Source organism: Heptranchias perlo, chromosome 4 (assembly GCF_035084215.1).
Source record: "Heptranchias perlo isolate sHepPer1 chromosome 4, sHepPer1.hap1, whole genome shotgun sequence".
NCBI classification, from domain to species: domain Eukaryota; kingdom Metazoa; phylum Chordata; class Chondrichthyes; order Hexanchiformes; family Hexanchidae; genus Heptranchias; species Heptranchias perlo.
Window position 1 is genome coordinate 112091704 of NC_090328.1, and position 13615 is coordinate 112105318.

The 13615-nt window shown below is 46.0% G+C and overlaps 1 protein-coding gene across 1 annotated transcript in view; it reads right to left on the bottom strand.

Annotated features, from left to right (window-relative positions):
* LOC137320664 (ADAMTS-like protein 1) overlaps positions 1–13615 on the bottom strand; it is a 613156-nt gene that overhangs the window by 250056 nt on the left and 349485 nt on the right. The window contains exon 13 of the mRNA XM_067982343.1: positions 5707–5854. Within this exon, the coding sequence (XP_067838444.1) occupies positions 5707–5854 (148 nt within the window). The remainder of the gene's footprint in view (positions 1–5706; positions 5855–13615) is intronic.

Sequence of the window (13615 nt, forward strand, 5' to 3'; positions counted from 1 at the left end):
TTGGGCCTATATACACTGGAGTTTAAGAGAATGAGAGGTGATCTTATTGAAACATATAAGATCCTGAGGGGACTAGGAGGGGCAGATACTGGGAGGATGTTTCCCCTTGTGGGAGAGACTCGAACAAGGGGCCGCAGTTTAAAAATAAGGGGTCTCTCATTTAAGACGGAGATGAGGAGAAATTTTTTCTCTCAGAGGGTCGTGAGTCCGTGGAACTCCCTTCCCCAGGGAACGGTGGAGGCAGGGTTATTGAATATTTTTAAGGCTGAGTTAGATAGATTCCTGATTAACAAGGGAGTCAAAGGTTATAGTAGGTAGACGGGAAAGTAGGGTTGAGGTCACAATCAGATCAGCCATGATCTTATCAAATGGCACAGCAGGCTCGAGGGGCTGAATGGCCTACTCCTGCTCTTAATTTGTATGTAAGTATGGAATCCAGATGGGAACACTTAAAGAGCTTAAAACATTTGGAATTTCTAAAATATAGGGAAACCCTCAGACACTCATGAAGGTAAACAATTAGAGCATTAGAGTACAAACAAACTGTAACCCAGAGCACTGGGATGCAGAGCGGCATGATCAAGATTCAGAAAGAGACCAATCACTTCATCATAGGGCGCAAGGAATACCTGGAGAGCGAGACAGAGTGCCAGATGGAGAGCTAGACAGAGAGCCAGACGGAGAGCTAGACGGAGAGCCAGATGGAGAGCTAGTCGGAGAGCCAGACGGAGAGCTAGTCGGAGAGCCAGTCGGAGAGTCAGACGGACAGCCAGACAGAGAGCTAGATGGCCCTAAACCACTACTGCACAACTCTTTGTGTGTAGATCAAGACAAGCTCTGGTAAAAGCCTTGGATCAAGTCACCTGCCCACCCTCTTGTCCCTTGTGTGATGTTGACTATGTGGCATTGGGAAACCTGGAAGTGTGCAGAGGGGAAAAAGTCTAATCTAATTTGGGGGGTGAGGAACAACAGACATCACTGTTTTCAAAGCAGTTTTGTTTTGCAGCCTGGAAAGCATGACTCTAGATTGCTACTTGAACCATTTTTCTATTTTTCAATAAATGTTATTTACTGTGCCAAGGTATTTGAATAACTGCCGCTCTATCTGAGTCCAGACACAACTTACTGCACTTCTGTAAACCAGCAGTTGGTCTCTGTTAAGGTGAATTCCCATATAAAGCTACATGATGCTACGATTACATTTTTTTTGTTTCAGAACTACTCATTAGAATAATGAGCTACTGCGATAAAAGGAAAACATATGTTTTATTTTTGAATAATTGATAGCTTTTTGATTCAACTTTTTTTTTTGGAGAAGTCAAAAGATCAAAAAGCCTTCAAGTTGGATTTATCCCAACTGCCCACAGGGACCAAGTTTGGAAATATTCTACTTAATACAAATTGTATGAAACATGGATGAATTTGGATATGAAAACAACTTTAGCTCTTGGGGTGAATTTTATGATTTAACACTCCCAGCACAGAGCAGCGTGCAACAGGAGCACATTTTGAGAATTCAGGAGCAGAGGTCAGCAAGGACAATTCAGGGTCTGCGCAATTTTTCATCCATTGTGAAATTTATCTCATCATCTCCATTGGAGTTAATGAAGACAAACAAAGAGTAGGCTCAAACCCCTGCTTGTCAGTTGCCCAATGATCAACTAGTGACTTTCTTTCCTGGGGAGAAGTAAGCAATGTCTTTTTCAGGGTTGAGTTGTTCCAAGAGGACATGCCTGACAATGGAAGGTTGGAATTGTATCAACTGTGCACAGCAGACTCAGTAATCCGATATCTGAGCTAGCAAGTCAGTACTCCAAGGCAATGTTGATGTGACCAGCCATACTGACCTATTAATAGAATCTGGAGGAGTAGACCCATCATTGGGTCCTTGTATTCTGCCCACTCTGTTTCAGTTCCTTAATGGATGGGACACTTCTAGGTAGATAAGCAACAGGACGTTTTAACACTACTCTGTGTTGGGAAGTCCTGTGATTTTAACTGGTTAAACATGGTGGTCCCTAAATCTGTACATTAGTTCTGTGTACCTGTGGAGGTGGGGTGTATCCCGATGCATTCCAAGTTGGGCAAACATAACTCTAACTGACTGGAGGTTGTTTTGGATTCTCTTAAGCATAGTGATGGGTTTCTGAATGTTTCAGACATCCAACTGACAAATGCAAAAGTGCCATACTGAAAGCACTGGGAAACTGCTGAACACTATTCAACAGTCCATAAGTGACAAACATTAATACCAGTGAATTAAAATGCTACTGCAAATTATATGCACGAGAGGACTGAATGGGAGTTTGTTAAAAATTGGCCTTTTATCTCTGAAGCCTGGGCTTAATTCCAGCTCAGACTGGTAGAATGAGGGACATAAAACAGGAACAATTACAAATGTTGAGAACCTGAAACTCAATTTTAAATGAAGTGAACATAGTTGAAATGTCATAATCTGTCTTTTTTCTTTCCACCTGCTGTTTATTTCCAGCATTTTCCGATTTTATGATAGACTGCGAGTCTGATCTGTCTCTGGGTAATGGGAATCTGATGTGAAATTAATTTGGGTACTTTCAGCCCAATTCCCCAATATTGGCCCACAAGAACTGCCCCGAATTTAGCAGCAAAATGACATTTCGAGGGTCCATAAGGATGGCTGGTGTTGGAAATAGAAAATTCTTACTGGAGCAGAAGGAGGTGCTCTTCTGAGGTTGTAGTTAAGGCACGTCATTGGGCAGAGGAAGGCAATGTTTATTCTGCAGTTGGCTGTGTCATATTTGACCTGGGAGAAGTTGATGCTGACACTGAATGACAAAAAAGGAAAGAGCATTGCACTCCCCGAGTCGACTTTAACTTTTAGGCAGCCGACTGGCCTCTTGGCCCCACAAAATATTTGAAAAATTGAAAAACATGTTCCCACAAAGAAAAAGGATGGGCCCCTGAATGTCAAGGAGTATACAGGGTAGGATAAGGCAGAAAAGGGAAGCTTATGTCAGATACTGAGAGCTCAATACTGCAGAAAGCCTAGAGGAGTATAAAAAGTGCAGGGGTGAAATTAAAAAGGAAATTAGGAAAGCAAAGAGAGGGCATGAAAAAATATTGGCAAGTAAAATCAAGGAAAACCCAAAGATGTTTTATAAATACATTAAGAGCAAGAGGATAACTAAGGAAAGAGTAGGGCCTATTAGAAACCAAAAAGGTAACCTATGTGTGGAGGCGGAAGATGTTTGTATGGTTCTTAATGAATACTTTGCATCTGTCTTCACAAAAGAGGGGAATGATGCAGATATTGTTGTTACGGAGGAGGAGGAGTGTGAAATATTGGATGGGATAAACATAGTGATGGAGGAAATATTAAGGGGATTAGCATCATGAAAAGTCGATAAATTGCCAGGCCAGGATGAAATGTATCCCAAGCTGTTAAGAGAAGCAAGGGAGGAAATAGCGGAGGCTCTGGCCATCATTTTCCAACCCTCTCTAGCTACAGGCATGGTGCTGGAGGATTGGAGGACTGCTAACGTTGTATCGTTGTTTAAAAAGGGAGAAAGGGATAGACTGAGTAATTACAGGTGGTGGGCAAATTATTGGAAACAATTCTGAAGGACAGTATCAATCGTCATTTAGAAAAGCATGGATTAATCAAGGACAGTCAGCATGGATTTGTTAAGGGAAGGTTGTGTCTGATTAACCTGATTGAATTTTTTGAGGAGGTAACAAGGAGGATCGATGAGGATAGTGTGTTTGATGTAGTCTACATGGATTTTAGCAAGGCTTTTGACAAGGTCCCACATGGCAGACTGGTCAGAAAAGTAAAATCTCACGGGATCCAAGGGAAAGTAGCAAGTTAGATTCAAAATTGGCTCAGTGGCAGGAAGCAAAGGGTAATGGTCGACGGATGTTTTTGTGACTGGAAGGCTGTTACCAGTGGGGTTCCGCAGGTCTCAGTACTGGGCCCCTTGCTTTTTGTGATATGTATCAATGATTTAGACTTAAATGTAGGGGGCATGATTAAGAAGTTTGCAGATGATACAAAAATTGGCCGTGTAGTTGATAGTGAGGAGGAAAGCTCTAGACTGCAGGAAGATATCAATGGACTGGTCAGGTGGGCAGAAAAGTGGTAAATGGAATTCAATCTGGAGAAGTATGAGGTAAAGCACTTGGGGAGGGCAAACAAGGCAAGGGAATACACAATAAAAGGGAGGATACAGAGAGGTGTAGAGGAACAGAGGGACCATGGAGTGCATGTCCACAGATTCCTGAAGGTAGCAGGACAGGTAGATAAGGTGGTTAAGAAGGCATATGGAATACTTTCCTTTATTAGCCGAGGCACAGAATATAAGAGCAGGGAGGTTATGCTAGAACTGTATAAAACACTAGTTAGGCCACAGCTTGAGTACTGTGTACAATTATGGACACCACATTACAGGAAAGATATGATTGAACTAGAGAGGGTAGAGAGGAGATTTACAAGGATGTTACCAAGGCTGGAGAATTTTATCTATGAGGAAAGATTGGATAGGCTGGGGTTGTTTTCTTTGGAACAGAGGAGGCTGAGGGGTGATTTAATTGAGGTGTATAAAATTATGAGGGGCCTAGATAGAGTGGATAGGAAAGACCTATTTCCCTTAGCAGAGGGGTCAATAACCAGGGGGCATTGATCTAAAGTAATTGGTAGAAGGATTAGAGGAGAGGTGAGGAAAATATTTTTCACCCAGAGGGTGGTGGGGGTCTGGAACTCACTGCCTGGAAGGGTATTAGAGGCAGAAACCCTCATCCTATTTAAAAGGTGCTTGGATATGCACATGAAGTGCCATTTCCTGCAAGGCTACGGACCAAGAGCTGGAAAGTGGGATTAGGCTGGTGGATCTTTTTCAGCCGACGCAGACACAATGCGCCGAATGGCCTCCTTTTGTGCCATAAATTTCTATGGTGCTCTGATTCCATTATCAGGCCCCTTCAGTAAAACTGGTGAGAGAGGGCACGGATCACACTTTGACCCGTTATATCCTAAAATGCCAATTCGGTTCCTATATATGTCATTGGACCCTGATTTGCTATTACTAGGCAGACGCTTTGGCCACCCAATGGAGTCCTCTGTGAAAGTAGCAGTCGGATGATTGTGGCATTAACAGGTCAGTAAGGCTATCCCGTTAGTGATCATTTCGGCAAGTTCAAATTGACCCTCACCAGCACTAATATGCTTGATCTGATGAGTACAAATTTCATTCAATATATATTATATCTACTAAACATAATTTTATCTCATTACCGCTTTTGTATTTGACAGATTTAGTATTACTTTGGATGAAAAATCAGGAAAAAAAAGATATATCAATAGGAATAAACCAGAGTGTGGAAGAATGAGATACACAGCATATAGGAATAACACTATGGCTGAGGATTTCTTGAGCTGTTCCCGTTCTGCTGTCGTAACTTAGCGGGAATTGCGGCAGAAATCCTGTTTACGCTTGGGAGCAGCTCTGAGGAAATTCATGGCCTATGTGGTTCCACTGATTTAATGCTAATCCAACATTCTAGCCTAGCAATTGAGCGGTGCGATATCATTGTAGGAAAGCTAAGCATCTTTGTATAAAATTTCTTTGTCCACTATGTTGATCAAGATATTAATACATTTTTTAAATTCAAAGGAATTTGATTAATGTATTAAGCATTCACATGGTAAGATCACACAGCATCTGTCTTTACCTTTTGGTTTGTAGCATGGAACAGTGACTATGCATTCTTCTTTGATGTGAGGTTTCGTTTTTGGGTTACAACCGCCTGCATGCAGTCCTCTGTGGTCAATACACAGGACTACTCTATATCTGAGGCCCTGTCCACACGTCACTGTACACTAGGGAGAGGCAGAGCAACAACATACAAGAGGTCAGTGGTCGTATATTTGCTGCTATAGACACTTTGCATCTGAGAAAGTGAAACAAGTAAATTAAGCATATTAAAAATACCATAGCACTAGGCAGTGTACTGGTTGATTGTGTTTGTTATCCCTGTTATTGCTGCCAAAGAAAAGCACTTAAATATAAATTAAGAGCAGTATACCACATTATTAAAGTGCCATGGCCTTAAATAGTCAACAAATTATGTTGTCCAGTAGTGCATGAGCTCTAACAATAAATTCTAGAGGATACTGCCTGCTGACATTCATAGTGAGGAAATACGGACTCAAATAATGATGCACGTCCAAGGGTAGATGGAAACAGCAGGATGAGCCATGAGGGAAATCTCGACGTACAAAACCAAGAGCTTCATACAAACCAAAGGAATGTATTGAGAGAATTAGGTCAGTTTTTAATGATAGCACAGACAACTTTGTAACGGAACCATTCTATATCCAAATACTAAATTTCAATTGCCTGAAGGTTGACCCTTTTCCAATTATTGAAAAGGGGGTGCAGGAATAGAGAGACCTTTTCTTGACCTATCCTTGAATCAGATATGAGTAATGCACTAGAGCCAACAATGGGAACAAGCTGGCAGTAAGTGCTGCAATGTTATTTTGGATATTACACCACTAGTGTGCAGATTTCAGCAGCTGGTTACTTTCAGTGGTTTATTTCTCCCTTGAGCCGTTGCTGGAATTTCCACTAAAACATGTAGTATGAGCTGGATAAACAATCCCTCAGTAGCAGTTAGCAAAAACGATCATGAGACGTCACTACTACATCGGCCCAATGCCCCTCGGTGTTTGTCAGTGAACCGATGGGCAATTATCCACAATCATTTCTAATCTTTGGAAATGTAGCAGTGTGTGATAAGAGTTTGGGCACCTTCAGGTTAAGTTTGGATAGCTGCGTAGGCATTTAGTATGTCCTAGTTTGATGGGTCTGTAGCTGTCTCAGAAAGTGTGTTAATGACTTTTCAGTGGCTGTGGCAACATTAGCAAGAGCAGCCTTGGTAATATCTGGGCAGGAATCGTTGTGAAGGAGATTGCTGTCTTGGCTGATCATAGATGGGGCAGCTGGGGGTGTTCTACATTTGGCTTTGGTAGAGTTCTACCACTGTTCTCACTCCTAAACACTATCCAGTGAACCAACCAAGTGTCAGATGTAAAGAGGATGGGATTGGGCTCAGTGGTGATGGTGCTATGGTTGAATATTCCACTAATACTCACTGTGGAGAATCATAGAATCATAGAAAATGTACGGCACAGAAGGAGGCCATTTGGCTCATCGTGTCCACGCCGGCCGAAAATGAGCCACCCAGCCTAATCCCACTTTCCAGCACTTGGTCCGTAGCCCTGTAGGTCACGGTACTTCAGATGCACATCCAGCTACTTTTTAAATGAGTTGAGGGTTTCTGCCTCTACCACCCTTGCAGGCAGGGAGTTCCAGACTCTCACCACCCTTTGGGTGAAAAAAATGCCTTCAGCTCCCCTCTAATTCTTCTACCAATCACTTTAAATCTATGCCCCCTACTTATTGACCTCTCTGCTAAGGGAAATGGGTCCTCCCTATCCACTCTATCTAGGCCCCTCATAATTTTGTACACCTCAATTAAATCACCCCTCAACCTCCTATGTTCCAAATAAAACAACTCCAGCCTATCCAATCTTTCCTCATAGTTAAAATTCTCCAGTCCTGGCAACATCCTCGTAAATCTCCTCTGCACCCTCACTAGTGCAATTTCATCCTTCCTGTAATGTGGTGACCAGAACTGTACGCAGTACTCTAGCTGTGGCCTAACCAGTGTTTCATACAGTTCCAGCATAACCTCACTGCTCTTATATTCTATGCCTCAGCTAATAAAGAAAAGTATTCCATATGCCAACTTAACCACCTTTTATACTTGTCCTGCTACCTTCAGGGATCTGTGGACATAGGAACATAGGAATGCACTCCAAAGTCCCTCTGTTCCTCTACATCTCTCCATATCCTCCCATTTTTTGTGTATTCCCCTGCCTTGTTTGCTCTCCGTAAATGCATTACCTCACAGTTCTCCGGATTGAATTCCATTTGCCACTTTTCTGCCCACCTGACCAGTCCATTGATATCTTCCTGCAGTCTACAGCTTTCCTCCTCACCATCAACCACTCAGCCAATTTTTGTAGCATCTGCAAACTTCTTAATCATTTAAGTCCAAGCCTGAAGAACCGTGACCTGCAGGGCTACGAACCAAATGCGGGAAAGTGGGATTAGGCTGGGTGGCTCGTTTCTTGGCCGGCGCGGACACGATGGGCCGAATGGCCTTTTTCTGTGCCGTAAATTTTCTATGATTCTTTCTATGATTCATTGATATATATCACAAAAAGCAAGGAACCTAGTATTGAGCCCTGTGGAACCCCACTGGAAACAGCCTTCCAGTCACAAAAACACCTGTCGACCATTATCCTTTGCTTCCTGCCACTGAGCCAATTTTGGATCCAACTTGCCACTATCCCTTGGATCCCATGGGCTTGTACTTTTCTGACCAGTCTGCCATGTGGGACCTTGTCAAAAGCCTTGCTAAAATCCATGTAGACTACATCAAATGCACTACCCTCATCGACCCTCCTTGTTACCTCCTCAAAAAATTCAATCAAGTTAGTCACACACGACCTTCCCTTAACAAATCTATGCTGACTGTTCTTGATCAATCCACGCCTTTCTAAATAACGATTGATACTGTCCTTCAGAATTGATTCCAATAATTTGCCCACCACCGAGGTTAGACTGATTGGCCCGTAATTACTCGTCGCAATACGTTTTTAAACAATCGCACATCGTTAGCAGTCCTTCAATCCTTTGGCATCATGCCTGTATGCAGAGAGGATTGGAAAATGATGGTCAGAGCCTCCGCTATTTCCTCCTTTGCTTCTTTTAACAGCCTGAGATACATTTCATCCAGCCCTGGTAATTTATCGACTTTCAAAGTTGCTAATCCCCTTAATACTTCCTCCCTCACTAAGTTTATCCCATCCAATATTTCACACTCCTCCTCGTTAACTACAATGTCTGCATCATCCCTCTCTTTTGTAAAGACAGACACAAAGGCCCCGATATTACCAGGGAGGCGGGTTGGCAGTGGGGGGAGCGACTGGGCGCGTGGGTACCCTGCCTAGTAAAATCGGTGCGTTCTCCATGCGATCGTGGGTAAATTGAAGCCACTTACCTTGGCTTCCGGGTTTCCCGTTGGAAACTTGCACAGCGGGCGGACTGTGCACCTGCATCACAGGCTGTCAGCTGGAGGAGCCCTATTATCCTGCAGCAAACAACCAAAAGAGCAGCATGGAGCAGCCCAGGGGAAAGGCTGCTCCCAGGTTTAATGATGCCTCACTCCAGGTGTTACTGGATGGGATGAGGAGGAGGAGAGAGATATTCTACCCGGCGGACGGGAGGAAGTGGCCTGCCTCTGCCACCAAGAAGGCGTGGATCGAGATGGCAGAGGAGGTCAACAGCAGCAGCAAAATCTCCCGCACCTGGATCCAGTGCAGGAAGCGCTTCAATGACCTAACTAGGTCAGCCAAAGTGAGTACACTTACTCATTCTCCTACACTCTGTCTTCCACATCACCGTCCCCACCCCACAACTCCTTCTGCACTGCCAACACTACTCTATCACATCACTCCTCACACCCACTCAAACCTCAACCTCAACTTACCTGCACTTACTCACCTCCCCAGTGCTCATTCCACCAATACCACTCAACCCAACCCTCATACAATGTCATGGCACTGTCTCATACTCACCCTCTGATGCATCTCTTTCATGGTTAGCCTCACCTAAACCAATGCATTCAGCGGTTAGCCATGTCACCATCCCTCACTCACGCCTCTCTACTTTCTCCCCTTATAGAAGAGAGCCCAGAATGCATGGGAGAGGGCGAAGACCGGAGGGTGGCCACAACATCAGGTTGTCCTCAAGGACGTGGAACATGAGGCTCTCGAATTGAGCTGCACCCTTGAGTGCCTGTCTGTGGGGGATGCTGAGACTGCCACCTGACAAACGGCTGGTGACAGAACTTCAACATTCAGCACTCACAATAGCAAACGATGTTAACATGCTTTGCCATCTTCAGCACCTCAACATCTGTCATCATGCTTAATATTGCCTTCTGTTCTCTTACAGGGCCTTCAATGACTGCCGTGACAGCGGAGGGTGATTCCTCAGAGGACCTGCTGGCCTCTGAGGGGGCACCGTCACATCTGAGCGAGCCATCCACCAGCGCAGATACACACACCTCGGTGGGTCCCCGTCGTCACTTAGTTGGGGTTGCACATGGTGAGTCACCACACACATATGAGCACGAGCAGACACTGGTGGCAGGGGTAGCTGTGGAGAGTCCGCGTCGGTGGGAGCACTCTTCTCCAGGATCTGCTCAGCTGGACACAGATGCTGAACCCTGGGGGCCATCCATGAAAAGGAGAATGATCAAGGGGCAGCAGCACATTTGCAAGGTGCTGGAACAGGTGCCATGCGCACTCTCCACAATCGTGCAGAGGATGGAGGAGTCCAACTCCTGCATGAGTGGAATACTGTCACAGGGACACGAGGGCATCTCTGAGATAGTGTCGCGGGTAAGTGCGGGAATGTCTGCGATGGAGGGAAGGCTAGCCTCCATCGAGCTTTAAGTACGGCTCAACAATGAGGCCATTGAGGCCCTGACAACGGTCGTTCGGACTCAGGGTGAGCAACTTTCTGCTGCCTTAAACAGGCAGGCAGATACACTAGCACTGGCCTTACAAGGCTTCACACATGTCCTCCAAACTGTCGTCCAGTAGAGTGGTAGGAGTGATGTGCGCCTGGCCCAGGAGAGGGATGATGGCGAAAGGGGACATGGAAGTGGGGACACCACTCAAAGCGCTTCCACGTCTCACCCGTTGCCCCCCTCTCAACCAGTACTCGCAATGCTGCCTCCTCTCCAGGTGGTTGAGTCTGACCCTGCACAGGTGCAGGTGGAGCAGTCTTTGGAGGGGCCCTCACGGACACCAAAACCCAGAGGGCATCGGCCCAAAGCATCTAATCAGTCAGGGCATGAACAAGAGCAACCTGCCACTACCTCTGCTGCAGCCATAGGGGAAGCACCACGTAGGAGTAGCCGGAAGCGTAAGGCAAAGGTTTTGTGAGCACAAAGGGGATGCAAAGGGTGTTTGACACTTTGTCATGTTTTTTATTTATATTTGATTTTTTTTTCCATTCACAATAAATCTTATTATTATCACCACCACTGCCACGCCTTGCCCATTCTTGACCGGCTTGTGCAATAAGTCCCTTTCATGGCATTCACCATGAACATCCACACTTGATGCCACCCATTGGGTCACTCTACAGTGGGTGTATGTGTAGTTGCACAACTATTTTGTGCAGGGGGCGGGAGGGGGCTGGTGCGGCCGCTCCTCTGTCCAGGTGCTGAGGACTGGACTCTTCACACTGTCTGATGTTAAGAGAACCGTTCACATATCAGTGACTCCCTGGCCTCACGAGCAGCCAGGTGAGCCGCTGTTCTGCCCATGGGTTGCTCCTCCTCCTCGGCCTCCTCCTCCTCATCCTCCTCCTCTTCCTCCTCAATTTGGGTGGCAGATGTGGATGGGGCCTTCTCCAGTGGCACCCCTCTCTGTTGTGCCTAGTTGTGCAGGGCACAACAGATGACTATAATGCGTCCCACTCTGTCTAGCACGTATTGAAGCGCTCCCCCAGAACGATCAAGGCACCTGAAGTGCATCTTGAGCAGCCCTATAGCATGCTCAATTGTAGACCTGGTAGCGATGTGGCTGTCGTTATATCGACGCTGTTGATCGGTGGTGGGGTTCCTCAGAGGTGTCATGAGCCACGTGTTCAGGGGGTATCCCTTGTCCCCGAGGAGCCAGCCATTGTGGGTGTTGGGTGCGTGGAAGAGGGGCAGGATGTTGGACGCCTGGAGGAGGAAGGAATCGTGGCAGCTGCCAGGGTATCTGGCGCACACATGAAGGAATCTCTTGCAATGGTCATAGATGAGCTGAGTGTTGATGGAGAGATAGCCCTTCCTGTTGATGAACAGTCCTAGCTCGTGTGGAGGTGCTTGTATTGCTATACGGGTGCAATCGATTACACCCTGCACCCATGGGAAGCCAGCCACAGCGTGAAATCCCACTGTCCTCACGGTCAAGCTGAGGTCATCCATGGGGAAGTTGATATAGTGCGAGGCCCTGCGAAACAAGCCATCAGTGACCTGCCTTATGCACTTTTGTGCAGACGACTGAGAGACACTGACGATGTCCCCAGTGGAACCTTGGAAGGATCCGGAGGTGAAGAAGTTGAGGGCAGTGGTGACTTTGACAGCGACAGGTAAGAAGATGCTGCTCGGGCCAGCCAGGAGCAGCTCGGCATGAAGGAGGCTGCAGATGTCCGCAACTACCTGGCGATTGAGTCTTAGCCTCCATATGACTGCTCCTCAAAGAGGTCCAGGAAGCTGAGCCTCGGTCTGTAGACCCTGTGGCGAGGGTTGTACCTTCTGCGATGCCATTCTCTCTGTTGTTGCCCTCCGTGCTGTTGTGCAGGTGCGTGTGGCGCAGCACTGTGTTGTGGTGCTTCACGTGGCGGAGGTGGACAGCGTGCCTGGCGAGGCTGGTGATGCTGCTCATCCTTGAAGTGATGAATGCAACTATGGTGCCCCCCCATCCTGACTGTGTGAGTTTGAGGGGGTCCGCAAAGTAGGTAAATGTGTTTGCACAGCAGAGTTTAGGGTATAAATTAATAATTTTGAATGGAAAGACAAAGGTGTTGCAGCTAAAACTTTGTCTGAAGTGACAGAGTGTCCTGCTGCAATAAATGAGGTTCTCCCCCCACCTGTCAAACAATCCTTTGCATCTCCCACTGGCTGCTGGCTGAAACACGTCTGCTTCAACAGGGAGTGTTTCCCACTGCATGGGAAACATGCTGAGGGTACTTGAAAATTGCACCCCTGCTAAAATCTCTTGTCAATAAGGTCTGTCAAGTACCTCAACTATCTAAACAAGTATGTGAATTGTCATCCCGCAGCTTGAATTGCCAGTGGGAGTCCCGCATGCGGGAGCTGTGCGCGCACCCAAACGTGTCATTGGGGAACCCGGAAGTGGGCGGGTTGGAGCCGGGCTCTGGACCCGCTCTGGGACTTCCTCATTTTACGAACCCCCCCGCCCCCAACGCACCTGCTCGGCCATCCGAAAATCAGCCCCAAAGTATTCATTAAGAACCATATCAAGATTGGTCTCTAATAGACCCTACTCTTTCCTTAGTTATCCTCTTGCTCTTAATGTATTTATAAAACATCTTTGGGTTTTCCTTGATTTTAATTGCCAGTATTTTTTCATGCCCTCTCTTTGCTTTCCTAATTTCCTTTTTAATTTCACCCCTGCACTTTCTATACTCCTCTCGGCTTTCTGTAGTATTGAGTTCTCGGTGTCTGACATAAGCTTTCCTTTTCTGCCTAATCTTACCCTGTATGCTCCTTGACATCTGGAGGTTCTAGATTTGGCAGCCCCACCCTTTTTCTTTGTGGGAACATGTTTACTCTGCACCCCTTGAATCTTCCCCTTGAATGCCTCCCACTGCTCTGACATTGATTTACTTTCAAGTAGCTGTTTCCAGTCCACTTTTGCTAAATCACTTCTTAGCTTGGTAAAATTGGCCTTTCCCCAATTGAGAACTTTAACTCCGTTCTA